The 16,198-nt window shown below is 33.0% G+C and overlaps 1 protein-coding gene across 17 annotated transcripts in view; it reads right to left on the reverse strand.

The window, feature by feature from the left end:
- Positions 1–16,198, reverse strand: part of Vinc (vinculin) — a 299,829-nt gene that overhangs the window by 27,717 nt on the left and 255,914 nt on the right. For 9 of the 17 annotated variants that reach the window (XM_069838597.1, XM_069838608.1, XM_069838607.1 and 6 more), the window contains 2 exons: positions 14,881–15,065; positions 1,332–5,474 (listed from right to left, as the gene is read on the reverse strand). In XM_069838597.1, coding sequence (XP_069694698.1) covers positions 14,896–15,065 — 170 coding nt within the window. In that variant the 3' untranslated portion in view covers positions 1,332–5,474; positions 14,881–14,895. Of the gene's footprint in view, positions 1–1,331; positions 5,488–9,982; positions 10,853–14,875; positions 15,066–16,198 lie in introns of those variants that run through there. The other 8 variants (XR_011334655.1, XM_069838599.1, XM_069838601.1 and 5 more) reach the window with 7 other exon arrangements.

Consider the following 16,198-nt stretch of genomic DNA (forward strand, 5'->3'; position numbering starts at 1 on the left):
AACCATTATTAAAATATAACAAATTTTTGTCTGCTTTTGATTTAGAAGAATATCAAGAAATTTGCAAAAGAAAATATTTAACAACAGTAACAATTATTTTACTTCTTCAGGTGTATCGCACATGAGTAGCTTGGACATAAACATAACAAAGGTGGACAGGAGACACTAGTATTCTCATTCTGTCTTCCTTAACTGAAGATAGTTTCGTGCAGTGTTCAATGTCTTCAACTGTCAAGATTATTAAATGTTGGTAAAACGATAAAATAACGAGATTGTATAAAACGAGAAGAGAAACACGTTTTTGACATATATATGTGAAAAGTAGGCCTAGCTTAATGTTTCACTGGAGACTGGAAAACTACCACAAAACATCCGTCATAGTATTTGCTATTAGATAACAGGCTCTGGACACCAGCATCCTACGCATCCTACCATACGCCTTTCATGTTCAGTATTCCATATATATGTAACAAACTTTGTATTAATTTATAGTCGTGTCATAAATTTAAAAACTGGTACACAATACATAAAACTGAAGAGACTGCAGAAGAGTAAACGAGATATTGGTCATTTTCCCATAACTTTTTATATGGACTCTTTTTTTGTAAAATGAAATATTAAGTGTGAAGAATATGTATAAATATACATTTACAGTATATTCCATCACATTGTCTGTAAGAACAGAGCACCTGACCTGAGGGTTGACAACCACATACTGAATGGGCCCAAATAAGAGGCTGACAAAGGGGGAGTGTTATAACCCATTTTGTAATTCTGAAGACTTAGGATACCCTCAAATTTTCATCCCTGTGTTAATTCATACTTTTCATATAAGTAAGAACTTCCTTTATACATCAGTTTTTCTGATTTGTTATAGTATTATGATCGTAAAAAATTAACGTCTGCTTATAATGTTTCAACTTCTGTACAGAAGTTGGTCGAGTCATAATTATAATCTCTAATATTTTATCATAATTAGATTATTCTACACTTCCATTAAAAATGAAATCCATAAAATAATTATACTGAGATAAAACAACTTTGAAATACATGCTGAAACTTAACTATAACTTAAAATAACGCGGAGAGTTAATGCCATAATTTTTCTATTATTTTACAGCCACAGCATATCTCTACACTATCGCTAAAAGTTTTTTAAAAGTACGGATAATATGACGAAACTAATATTTTCACAAATTGATCACTTAGATACTGTCGACTTATTTCTAACGTGAAAAACACTGTGAGTAGGCATACATGCAGGTGAAATAAAGAATTTTGGCTGAAACAGTGATTTGCATGATGGAAATTTGAAAACTTTCACTACAACATTCTGATTTCATAAACAGTTGATTTTAATTAATTTTTATCATTATTTAGCCAGACAATATGACAGAAAATATACTAAATTATTTACAGGGTTATCTGCATGAAAATATGTGACAATCATTTAAAATAAATTAGAATAGACGAAAATGCAGAATACTTAGGAAAAGTTACATTGCAGCAAAGTAATTCGATTTACCATTACTAGAGATGGTAGATTTTTGCAATCATGATAAATGTTAAACATGCCCTAATAAGTAATTTTATGTAAGCAATATTAATATATTGTTGTAGTTTTTAAATCCACTATAAGATGCGAAATGTATGTGTTTGTGCGAAATAAGAGCGAAATTACATTTTATAAGACATTTTTGTCTTTTGGTAAAAAAAAATCATGCAAGTTTTTAAATTTGTAAACAAGCTTTTCAATTCAACAGTGGCTCATTAGAACAGTACCATAAACTTTAAACAAAGTGCTGGCTTCTTCAGCAAAATGTTTATATTTTATTCCTGTAGAGTCAGACAGTTTTCTATGTGGTTATGGTTATTTTCATAAACATTTAATAATTTAATTTATGCAAATATTGGAAAGCTAGATCCTAATGGCTTCATTGCTAGACACAATTCCACATTAGAAACCAACCAACTAACATTTAATAAACCATGTTATAGACAATCAAGAAGTTGCCTGCTTCCAAATGTTATCTGGAATGCAAATAACATTTCTACTCTTTGCTCATGCAGCTATTCAGTTCACCAGTCACCTACCAATAGTGTGGGTACAGAACGAATTTTAGTAAGTTAAATTTAATTGTCACAGACAGACAAAACAGATTTAAAGGATAGTAATGTTGAAATTTGTTCTATGTTAAACTTTCAATAAGTGTCTTCAAATGAAATAAAACAATTTTTGTCTTGAATACGGACTTGATTTTAAAAGTGTAACAACCTCTCTTTGGGAACACTTCTTAATGTTCACCATTTCACTGTAATTTTATGTCCTTGTTTATTCATTATTTTCAAGAAGCTCTATTTGCATAATGTAAAAAATGCGCCTATTAACTCATTGATAACATTGAATTTCTACCACAAAACTCTCCATAAAAAATGTTCCATCCCAAAAACCCACAAGATGTTAAATTCTAAGATTAAAAATGCTAAATTTGACTTTTAAAGTGCTAAATCTTCAATTCTAATTTGCTAAAATCTAACAGCTGGGAGGATCATTGTGCTAACCACACCACACTATACCTCCAGTCTGGTTAGATGATCGTTCAACTCTGCTTCAGCATGTGTATGGGAGGCCAGCAGCTAGCTGGTCAGTCTGGGCTCTTAAAAGGCTGTAGCACCACGAATTATTATTATTATTATTATTATTATTATTATTATTATTATTATTATTATTATTAAAATCTACTATCTCTATCCATTGTCTTCTTTATGAACTCTGAAAATATACTGCCAGTTCATTTGACATCTTCGAGAAAAGTCTAATTTATCTTTCATCAATCCACACCTGTGAAGTAACTGTTAGCACATCTGACCACGAAACCAGGTGGCCTAGATTCGAATCCCGGTTTGGGCAAGTTACCTAGTTGAGGTTTTTTTCCGGGGTTTTCCCTCAACCCAGTATGAGCAAATGCTGGGTAACTATCGGTGCTGAACCTCAGGACTCATTTCACCGGCATTATCACCTTAATTCCATTCAGATGCTAAATAATCTGAGATTTTGATACAGTGTCGTAAAATAACCCACTAAAAAATCTTTCATCACAACAATTGAATCAGTGAGTTGGAAAAGGGGTCAAGTCCATCATTTTTCATACTGGCATTTATTGGTGATACCTGACTGCTATGTCTGTACGCATCGTTTAGTATAACTAGGAGTCATGTCCCGTCCACAGAAGTGTGCATTAGATTAGTATTGAGTTGGAGAAGGGGTCATGTCCAGAGTTTTTTGTCTCTCCTGAACAATTTACTTTTCAGGACATGGCCCCTTTTCCAACTCAACGATTCAATTTTATTCTAATTTTCCTAGGCATTTTGCTTAAAATTTCGTAGGAAATTATGCAGAGTTACAATTATATGTACAAGCAACAAATTCCTACTTTTGAAGGGAAACAAATTTATATCTCAAAGAATAACCCCTACAGTAAATGAATTTACTTACAGTTCACCCTGTGTGTATATATATATAAATTTTTTCTCCAAAAAAATTTTTAATAAAATTTTGCTCGTTTTTTATTTTTCTCGATATAAAAATTGTTTTATATGAAACATTTCATAATATGCTTCAGAAAAGCCATTGATTTAATTCCCAATATGCTCAGTTAATGTAAGAAACCAGTGTATTATGATAAATGATTGAAAAATTTTACTTTCCTCCTTTCAATGTGCAGAAATTTGATCCCAACAAATGTAACATGCAAAAAGTTATATTTGTTCGGATCTAATTTCTACACATTTAAAGGAGAAAAAAGAAACTAAAATTCTTTCAATAATTTCTTATCATAATACATTTTTTTAGTAATTATTTTATAACGCTTTATCAACAGCTGAGGTTATTTAGCGTCTGAATGAGATTAATTTTTTTTTGTAGGTTATTTACGACGCTTTATCAACATCTTAGGTTATTTAGCTTCTGAATGAGATGAAGGTGATAATACCAGTGAAATGAGTCCAAGGTCCAGCACCGAAAGTTACCCAGCATTTGCTCATATTGGGTTGAGGGAAAACCCCAGAAAAACCTCAACCAGGTGACTTTCCCCGACTGGGAATCGAACCTGGGCCACCTGGTTTCGCGGCCAGATGCGCTAACCATTACTCCACAGGCGTAGACGAATGAGATGAAGGTGATAATGCCAGTGAAATGAGTCCGGGGTCCAGCACCTAAAGTTACCCAGCATTTGCTCATATTTGGGTTGAGAGAAAACCCCGGAAAAAACCTCGACCAGGTAACTTTGCCCAACCGGGAATCGAACCCGGGCCACCTGGTTTTGTGGCCAGACGCGCTAACCATTACTCCACAGGTGTGGATCATAATAAACTACTCTCTTAAAATGACTGAGCATATTGGAATTTAAATCAATGGTTTTCCCAAAACATGCTTTGAAATGTTTCATATAAAACAATTTTTATCTTGGAAAGCAAAGGAAGGAAAAAACAAGCAAAATTGCATTAAACTTTTTGTTTGAAATATCTCAAAGAAAATTGTGATATTACTTACATGTACACCAGGCATTTCAGAATTCAATCGAAGAAATTTAAGGGGTTGTGGAGGGGTTCTATGTAAATATTTTTAGGTAAGGTACTAGGAGTCTGCGGGTTCAAACTTGCACATAATGGCATGAAATATTTTTTTGGGCCAGTATGCCACTGACTGAACTTGCACATGGCATAGTGGTACATTTGAAAATGTGCTGGATGAAATATTGCTACGTCTCTGTGACACAATCAGTAAGGCTGGCAGTGTACTGCATCGGACATTCTATCCCAAATGGGACAATTTCTTCTCGGACCATCTGATACCGAACAAGACTTCAGTCTGTCTAGGACTGTCTCAGACAGATGGTCTTGAACACAATTTCGTTTTCCGATCATTGCTACTCTCAACTGTAACGTGATGGCATTCCACGACAAAATCATTATTTTATGTGCTTAGAAGAAGAAAATCATGTAACTAGAAGTTAATCAATTCAGCCTCTGAACCAAAAAATTGATGTATTTGGTATTTCTTTCGAAACTTCTTCCCACAGTTTATCTATTAGGTTATTCTTATGCTGTTTTTTTTTAATGTATAATCAAATAGTAGGGGCCTTGCATGTACATAAACAACAAGTCTATTTGCGTCTACATTTCAAATCCAATTGAAAAACACTCGTAAATACAAAGTAAATATAAAATTATACCACTGAATATAATTCACACTGAACATAAGACATATCAGGTGGGTAGCAGACAGCAGACTTCACGGATGTGCAGAATGAAATGTCCGATTGTGTACACCAGCAGACAAAACTTCAGGTGGCATCACTGTTTTGTTCGAGACGTCTGGCACAGTCCATGGTTGACTGGGACGAATGTCTGATGCAGTATGCTGCAGACTAATCACAGTTCCATCAGATGGTCTGATGTTGCCAGCCTAAACACTGAAGATAGTTTCTGTCAGAGAATGAGGTTGAATGTTCAAACATCAACAGGTATTTCTTTTTTAACTTATGGTATGGCATGTAACTTTAAACCTGTGTTGTAACATTAAAAAGCCAGCTCTAGTTATTTTGTAATGTATTTAATAATGACAATAATTGTTTCGAAGAATGAAGAATGAATGTAGTTTTGAGAAAGCCATATCCATTACTCTGGAGAATTTACGAATTTCATACAAATTATACATTAATATGGGACAAAAATGCATGAAAATAAACACAAAAAGGTCATCAACTTGTCACCTTTGCAACCAAAGGCCAGCACGTTTCTAACAAATACCTACCTGAGCTCCACAGGGGTCCAATAAGACTGACCTGATCTCAAGTGAACTGTACTCAACCAATGGCTAGTACTGTACACTATACTCTTGCCAAAAACATAATAAATCAATATTACAATTCGTATTTCAGTGGTTCAGAAAAGAAAGAATTCAGAGATCTCATCAATAAAATAAGAGGTACTGGAATTAAAAATAAAACAAAAAAATTCTACAATGGTGGGACTTGAAAGTAGTCTGACGCATTATTCGTTACATCACAGCTTCATGCAGATAATTCCTTTCTGAAGTAGGTATAATAAACAGCAGTGCTGTGGCGTACTGTCTCCTTATTTGCCAGCAATTTTGCATATTTAGTAACAGCTAAATTTTGATTGTTCTTAGCAGTTGGGCTCCATTCAATTCCTAAACCATCCCATAAGCGTATTTCATTTTAATACTGGATTATGAGTATCAAATATAAACAACTCTGACAACTGATAACTCTGATATTTTTCGTCGGAGACCCTGGGTTTCCTATCTGAAATTGCTTGTCTATAACCCCTCCATAATTAGACAAATATATCTCTGGTTTAATTATGAAAAATCCTATTTACACTTATCAAAAATATTGAAATACAATGAAAAGAAAACCGAAAGCAGTAACACTGATAAAATTATTCATATTAATTATAAGTGGACCAGGAGAGGAATAGACGTGGCTTATATGAAACTAAATGATGTACTCATTTCTTTGCGGACAAATAACTCAGTTACACTACACTTATGTCATGTTCTGTCCAATTCTGCAAGTCCTCGTTTGTAAAAAAGAAACAGAAATAGTATGACAATTTATCTGGACTTGTGTGTGGCATATATTTGTAAATTTCTTTGCACATTCTCTATATTCTTTAATTATGCATCATATACCTATTACTGTTGACAATACTTTCTATTTACTTGCAGCATTTAATTTTACATAAAGGTAGGCTTCCTAATGTTGGACCAAAAAAGTTTAGGCCTGTATCAGTTTCAATTTGTTTCTTTATAAAACTGGAAAATTGAAATTATGCAATGAATAATATATACATGTATTTGTGTCAAACCAATAAGTCTGGAGTATCAACAGGAACATACTTGTCTTTAAGTTTCGTACGTAATATTAAATATAGTGCATTAATTATAATTGAAGCATTGGGTCGAATAACAATCTATGTTACAATCTGCTAACTGTGCAGGAGGACCAAAAATATTACATTGTAATTCCGCTCATAAATTTACTATCGAACGGGCAACATAGACCATTATTCCATCAATATGTTTTGTACACTAAGCAAAGTAGGCTATATGAGGCTATATGATTGTATGTTATTGAAAGTCATATTACACTTCATAGAAGTTTGTAACATTTTTAACTCCACAGAAATGCTACTGGAGAATACAAACAATAAACAGTTTTATACCATCAGAATATTATTATATACAAAATCAATAAAAATGTTAAGTTATGAACAAAATGACATTTATTTTTAAATGCTATATATTAATATGAATTAATACATGTAATTTATTGAAGTTACACTTAATGTCATATTATGAATAAATATACCATACTGATCAAATAATAACACCATTATTAGAAAATAACTGCAGTATTGAGATGTAGGGATCAGGGTACGAATTAAGATTTCTGATGAGGAAGGGATAGAATCCTAGATAGAGAATATCATATATAAAATTATTATTATTATTGCTCAACGCTTGGGCGCACTGAGTTGCTTGTCTTGCACCTTTATCATAATAATAATTATATCCATGAACAGGCTTAAGATAAGGAGTGTAATTTCTGAATAAGTTGTTGATTGTTGTCAGCTTGCCAGTGATGATAATACATCATTACTATTTTCTTTGCTTACTTTATACTTTATAAAGTATACTCATATTAAAACAATTATATTTTATGGGGGAGGATAGAAGTTATCCCCGACAGGGATATTAATATGAATTTGAGAGGGGGATAACTTTCCAACAAGGGGGGGGGGAATCCCTCCCATCCCCCTCGTTAATTCGCACCCTGGTAGGGACACAATTAAATTAATGAAAGTTGTAACAATAACAAATGAATAAAGAAAATTAAATATTACAGTTGAGAAATTGTTGGGGGATGGTATTTGAACCCCAGTCCCGAATATTCAGTATCCATCCCACAGATGGCTTAATCTGTTAAGTATAAATTTCATTAATAATGAAGACAATAACAATCAAATTTTTTAAATGCTGACTTAAGAGAGTAATACATTTTAAACAGCTCCCTTCTGATATCAAGAGCAACCTGTGAGCACATCTCCTTACAAGAATTTCCACAAATCTGTTCCTGAAACGAAATACCTTAATAAAATTCTAAGATAAACTATAGTGGCAAAACACAACATAGACCGACGAACACTATGTAAGTCCATCGCTGTGGTCTCGTGGTAGTGTCTTCGCTCCTGAATCCAGCGGGCCAGGGTTCGATTCCCCGCTTGGGACGAGTTGCCTGGGTGAGGTTTTATTCGGGGTTTTTCCCTCACTCCTATGGATGAATATCAGGTAACTTTATCAGGCATATGGAACCCCACTTATTCTCGCCACTTCCTTTCCTTATCATTCTGGTTGTCTTACTTGGTTTTCAGATTACGCCTGTGGCAGCAGCGGCCCCCCGAAACCGCTGACTCTCTTGGCCAGCCTCCGTGGATGTCAAGCTATGGTAGCTGGTGGTCAGGAGCGAAACCCACTCCCTCCCGAGGGGAGAAGGGGCTTACACCTCAGACTGTCGAGGAGGCAGGAGGTGGGGCTTACACCTCAGACCGTTTAAGGGGGAGATGTGGGGGGGGGGTGTTGGCGTGGAATGGTACACAGATTTGGAAGGATGGCGGGACTGGTCGTCAGGGTGTTAGAGGTTAGGTCGGTGGGCTTGCAACTCATCCCAGGGGCGCACAATAGACCTCAGGTTGCGGTGCACAGGGATATTCCCCTCCCAGCCTCACAGAGAAAAAAAACACTAGATGAAGTGTAAATTAATATACAACTAATAAAATACTGCAAAAATAACAGACAGAAATTTACATTATTGGGAGATCTTTCGCACTAACTTGCGACTTTGTCTTCCTTGTTGTATACTCAAGACCACTATCCCTCAGCGACTTTTGTGACACATCATTCCAGATATTGATATTAATTTGTCTGGATCCTTTTTTTTTTTTAGATTTATTTAGTCGGTGAATATCTACTGTAGCAATAGTCACTGTCTTGCAGTCGTCCATTTTACGTAACAGATCAACCGAAACCTGATACACAGGGTTCAGGTACCCAGTATTCGTAAAAGGAAGAAACTCCCATGCAATAACTTCCTATACAATGGAAACAACTGGATACGCTAGGAGTGACTAGTGACATAGACTGTTGTTCCAGCCAAGAAATTCATGATTGTAACTCGTGTAGAAGTGCCTTTGATAGATATTGAAAAACAATTTTTGTGACAGCTGTGTAAGACTATACACAGCATTATTCCATTAAAAACTCGATTTTGAAAAATTGTAACATAGACTGTTATTCAGCTCAACGCTTCAATTATAAAAGAAAATACGAGTTTTATCCCAAATTCAGAAATTTATGAGCATAAGAAATAAAACCATTAAATTTTAACATGCACATACTCAAGGTCTGATAATATAATATAATATAATATAATATAATATAATATAATATAATATAATATAATATAATATAATATAATATAATATAATATAATATAATATAATATAATATAATATAATATAATATAATATAATATAATATAATATAATATAATATAATATAATATAATATAATATAATATAATATAATATAATATAATATAATATAATATAATATAATATAATATAATATAATATAATATAATATAATATAATATAATATAATATAATATAATATAATATAATATAATATAATATAATATAATATAATATAATATAATATAATATAATATAATATAATATAATATAATATAATATAATATAATATAATATAATATAATATAATATAATATAATATAATATAATATAATATAATATAATATAATATAATATAATATAATATAATATAATATAATATAATATAATATAATATAATATAATATAATATAATATAATATATAGTTTCTAGGGAATGTAATTTATCCTAAAATATACATTGTATTATGAAATAAGTTACAGGGTAAATGAGTACAATCAGATTGTCCATATAGATGCCAATAATTAAAAAATATCTATTTCTTTGTAGATTCATTAACAAGGTAATGGTAGGTAAATGAAAACATTTTATACGTGACACATCAGGAATATTATTTATAAGAATGGACGGTAAACTATAGGATCAAGCTTCAGGACAGTATGACTGCATTCCTTGCACACGTTTGTTGGACTGGATTGATGGCAATATCCACATAATAGCAATCATGACATCCTTAATAATGTATAATGTGGAAAGTGAGATTCCAAATCTGCAATATGGCTTGCTATATGGTAGGAAGAGAAAAAAATATTATGTTGACAGTGCTAATGTTCCTGTTCTATCTCATATTTAGTGATGCAGATTAATATATATTTCATCTGTAGATCTGAGAACAATAACGTGGTGTAGAAAAAAGGACTTACTATTTTTTTTAACAAATCAAGATATGTGTAAAATGCTTGAAACTGTGAATTACAAAACAGTATGGCGTAGAAATTATCGGAGGTACGAGATTCTATAACATGCAAAAATTATTCTAAGTTGGGCTTCAGGGTATGTTCAGTTTTGTTTTGCTTCTTCCCTCGCTCTCTCTAGCCCACTCGAAATGCGGTTGCCTTACAATAATATTCTTTAACTTGTGCCCCAACATGTATGTGCACACACACACACATTCATACATATGACCAAGCCAAGCATCTTCATAGTGTTGTAGTGTGTGACGGAATGAGTGGATACTTCTCTGTAGTTTGGAAGTTGTTTAGGTAGGGTTGATAGCTGGCTCCATTTCCACCACTGGAAGTGATTCAGTTCTACATGTCAAATATAACAAGGATTTATTGAACTATACAACATATTTTCTGCACTTGTTCAAGTGTTTTTATGTAAGTTACCAGTGGAATATCGTGCCCCACTGCCTCATTTGTGAGTTTAATTCATTTAATTATTTTGGATGTCAGAATGTGTGTTAATTCACTCTGTGTCACTGTTATGCCCTTCCAAACTTTCGAAACTGACAACAGTATCTATTGTATTAAAACCGAATGGGACAAAACTGGCTATTTCTGTGTAGACAAAGCTTAAACTGACATTCTTCAAAGGTAATGAAAATCACAGCATTTTAAAGGAAACAATTTCGGACGTATAGTGTTATAAATAGACATGTAGACATGCGACGTTGGCTATTTCTTTGACGGCTTGAGAATGAATTGGTCCTAACATTTATTTAACTTCAAAGAAGAAGTATTCAGACACAGGGCATGCCACGAACTCTAACAGATGCTCTAAGTAGGTTTAGACCATCTGCAGAACCTGATGAGAGAGACAGACCAGCTATGAGAGAAAAATATTCCACTCCATCTGCGAAACAGCATTGCTGCATCCTGTGTTACACATCTTGGAAAACAAAGCTAACTAAGACCATTTTCAAGAATTGTAAACGATGTATCTGTGGTGATTGCACTGCCGCAGTCTGTACAGAATGTTATCCTCGACTTCAAGAAAAAGAAGATTGCTTGAGTGATGACTGATAATGTAATGGACACATAAAATTGACATATTTCATGTTTCTCTGAGTAGACTACAATTTACTTTTGTGTTTATTCTTTATTTAGTAGTTTGTATTCTTTTATCAATTCTGTATATCTGTTTCAAATTTTAGAATATAATTGGTACCAGTAATGAAAGTTATGTGGTGAATATTTTATTGTGTAATCTATTTACAGTTATACTTGTTATTTTGAAACTAAACAATAAATAATAAATCAATTCGGAATATGTATGATAAGACTTTCTTATGTTAAATTCTAAAGTAGCTTGTTTACATATTCCGAAGTGAAACAGTGTTAAAAGTTGTGTAATCAAGATGTATAATAAATCAATGTTAAAACGAACATTGTAGTCGCTAAAATATGTATATGACACACTTTCTCAGAGTCCATGTATCATTTTGATACATTGCGACCGAAGCTGTTACTCATTTTCATGTATTTTGACGTGAACTTTTCAGAAATAAATGATAACAATACATAAATTAATAAATATATTTATTACCAAGTGAAAATAAACATATTAAAGTGTGTAATAAAAATAAATGCCAATATATACCAGAAATTCTATAGCCATTATTTTAGGCCAAAGCAAAATGTATCAATATGACACATTGCAACTGATTCTTATCATTATAGCATAGTGACCGATGGAAGGTTAAGTATGAGAACCAGGAAATAATTTTAAAGAATTTGGAGAAACTAAGAGGAACTGCAGTAAGAGTGGAAAAAGACCTGAGCTGTGGAATAAGAAGTAGACGGATGTTACTAGTCCATTTCATGAACACGGCAAGGGCTATGGGTCATTTTGCAAAGATGTACGAGAAAAAACTAAAAATTGATGGGACATATTACGACTTGCATATTCATAGAGAAAATAAAAATCACCCAGAATTCGGGTTAAATAAGAGTAAGAGAAGAGCAATGAACGCGAGATGATGAGAACAGAAATGTCAGAGTATAACGGGCAGAGAGATAAGAGTGAAGAAAATTATGTAAATCAGCCAGTTTTAAAACACAGCATTAAAATTAAAGAGAAGGAAGAATGTCAATGGATGAGATTAAGGCTCAGAACATGATGGAAGATGTGAAGCAGAAAGTGATGAATCTGTAATAAAGGAACAGCAATCAGACGCTGTGGTCAATAGCAGACATTAACAAAGAAACGACCAGGAAGAAATGAAAGACAAGACAGTAAGCATGCTGTGGGTTCTGAACTGAGAGGAGCGGAAAGTGGAATCAGCATAAAGCAGCAAGTAGCATATGTGCAAGAAAATATAGTGAGGAAGAATCGGTGAGTGAAAAGTGAGGGAAAAGGTGCAGATGACGGGAATAAGAATAAAGTCGTGGATACACCAATTATGAGAACCATAGGAAATACAAGTTCAGTAAGTTTTAGTAATATAGAGAACAACATTTTAAGTGCATAGGAAGAAGCAATGAGAGGTGGTGTTGTGAATGTGGAAAATGCTACATTGGCCAGATGGGATGCTGCAAGGAACACCAACGCAGCATAAGATCATATTACCGTGATAAGTCGACAGTAGCAAAATACAGCCTGGAAACGGGCCATAAGATAGATTTTGATGCCACCACTGTCTTGGACAAGACATCGGGTTACTGGGACCTGATCATCAAGGAAGGCATTGAAATCCAACTAGATGGCAATAATTTCAACAGTGATGGGAGCCTACAACTGAGTACAGCATGGAAACCTGCTATCAACATGCTTCGACCAACCAGAACACGGAGACGGTCGAGACTAGGAACTAGCTCCTGACTGGCCAACACACTTTGACCAACCATAACACAGTAGGCGGTCAGGACTAGGAACTAGCTCCTAATTGGCCCGCAGCGGGAAGCCCTACTGACCAATTATATACTAGCAATACATGGTCCAAATAACACAAAAAAAAAAGCAACAAAAGATCTTAAAATATAAAATATTAGTTACGAAGGAGTAAATTTGTTTAAATACTTAGGTTCCATTATAAACCAAAATAATAGTATAGAATAAGAAATAAATGAGAGAATTTCTCTAGGCAATAAAGCATATTTTGTGAACAAAATGTTATTCAAAAGTAAATTAATATCTAAGTCAGCAAAATTCGAACTATATAAAACAATTATAAGACCAACTGTGACATATGCATTTGAAAGCTGGGTGTTGAAGGAAACAATAAAACAAAAGCTTCTGATTTTTGAAAGGAAAATTTTGCGTAGGATAATGGTACCAATCAAAGAAAAAGATGGTACATGGAGGATTCAAACCAACATGGAATCAAATAAGACAATTAAAAATGAAAATATAATACATTTTATTAAAGCTCAAGGACTAGGATGGTTTGGACATGTAAACCGAATGCAAAATGACAGACTGGTAAATAAGATCTACCAGTGGCAACTTCTAATGACAAGAGCAGCAGAAAGACCAAAAAAATAGATGGAGGGACGACGTACTGGAAGATATAAAATTATGAAGGATTCAGAATTGGCCCAAAATTATCCAAGATAGAGAGAAATGGAAAGAGATTGTTGAGAAGGCCAAAACTTCAATGAAGTTGTAGTGTCTTAAGAAGAAGAAGAATACATGATTCAATGATTCTTCAATCCCTGAAGAAGATGGCAGAGCTAGTCATCGAAAGCTTGGAAGCAATTATCCAACTCACCTGTCTGAGAACACGAGAAGAATTATTCAATATTCATTCTTCTAAAAATACCAGTAGTTTTAGTAGTAGGTAAGTAGAATGAATACCGGTATTTTTAATGTGTAGAGCTAAATAATTTGAGTATAGGCCTACTAATTCTATAAACTGTTTAAAAACAATACATGTGAATGGCAAACTAACAGAAAAGTGTGTTTTTTTTTTTTTTTTTGGTATGTTGATATGTCCCCGGAAATTGTGAAGAAAATCTAGTAACTTTAATATAGAGGGATATATTTATTGCTTCGGTTTTTCTAGTTTGTAAATGTTTATATCTGTAAGAATAGGCTACCACCATGAAATGCTTGAGTCTTCATTTGTTAATCTTATGACTGTCGACCTGGCATTCTATTCATTCTAGCCACCACCAAGGATTACTGTAGGGGCTTGCTTTTTAAGTTCGTTACCCATTATGTGTTCATCAACAAATTCAAGAATTTTCCGTAGACTAAATTTTATTGAAGGATTATGCTGAATATGTTTAAAAAAATTGCAATTAAAAACATACGTTCTTACTGAACTTACAATATAAAATAAGAAAATAACTTCAAAGAAAGAGCTTTTACCTCACCTGATGTTGAACATGTTAGTATTGGTACCAAGGCTGTCTCCTGACCCAACGCAGACGTATGCCTGCATCTGTACGGATCTTAATTGATGCAGATTCTGCTGCTCGGACAGTTTCCTTCACAGATTGCATGAGGTTCTGCGCGTTACCTACGAGCATGTCTGTTGCTTCTTGGTCTTCCTCTGTGCCTGAATCAAATCAGGGAAAAAGTCCTTTAATTTCAATGTACTGCAATATTATTTTATTGGGGGGAGGGGGGAATTCAGTACTAGTGTCATAAAATCTCCATTGTTACAAATTCTTTCATTTCTAAACGAAAATTAATGAAAATATATTCTGATTCTCAAATTTCGGTATATAATAAGAAGTTGTATAATCAAGATATAATAATAATAATAATAATAATAATAATAATAATAATAATAATAATAATAATAATAATACACCCAGAGTAATTTGTGATCACGCCATAAACAAAAAGAGATGTGTTAATATGTGACTTATTTATTATATGTGGCAATAAGTTGAAGATATATGGAGATATTGGTACCTGCATATTAAAAAAAATCCTGTAAATGTTTAATAAACATTATATTTATTTATTTTTTGCAAGAGCTAAAGAAGTTTGTGCAGTAGAAAAGAAGCTGACATTTCAACATTTTTTTAAATTAATATTATTATTATTATATATACATTCTTGTCATGAGAACCAGTAGGTTACTATAGACATGGTCAACATAAATACAATAAAATGCACAATACAACAAACAATTATATAGTAACATCTATTAAAAGACATTAACATTCCCTAGCTGTAAAAACTCATTTAAACAATTAAAAGGATTACTGATAATCCATTTGCGTATTGACTTCTTAAAATTTAAAAAACTGACACTGGAAAACCCCTGCGGTAATTTGTTAAATAAGGCGACGGCAATAGAGTTGTACCAGCTTTCATATTTTGACAATCTAACATTTGGTTCCACAAGATGACAGTTTTGTCTTGTAGAGTAACTATGAACAGTATATATAATTATTAAGAATCTTTTTAATATTCAATAGACATCTAAAAATGTAAACATTAACAACGGTTAAAATACCTTCCCTTTGAAATAGGGGTTTACAATGAGCATCATATGGCGATCCAGTCAAAATACGAATCACTTTCTTTTGCAATTTAAGAACTTTAGATATGTCATTTCCATTACCCCAAACTATAATACCATAAGTTAAAATGATTTATGTTATTATGTTAACAGGTTGATGGTAATGGTCGTCGTTAAAGAAGTGTTTATGTTTATATCAATAACAAGAGGAATGA

This window comes from Periplaneta americana, chromosome 10 (genome assembly GCF_040183065.1).
Source record: "Periplaneta americana isolate PAMFEO1 chromosome 10, P.americana_PAMFEO1_priV1, whole genome shotgun sequence".
In the NCBI taxonomy this organism is placed as follows: domain Eukaryota; kingdom Metazoa; phylum Arthropoda; class Insecta; order Blattodea; family Blattidae; genus Periplaneta; species Periplaneta americana.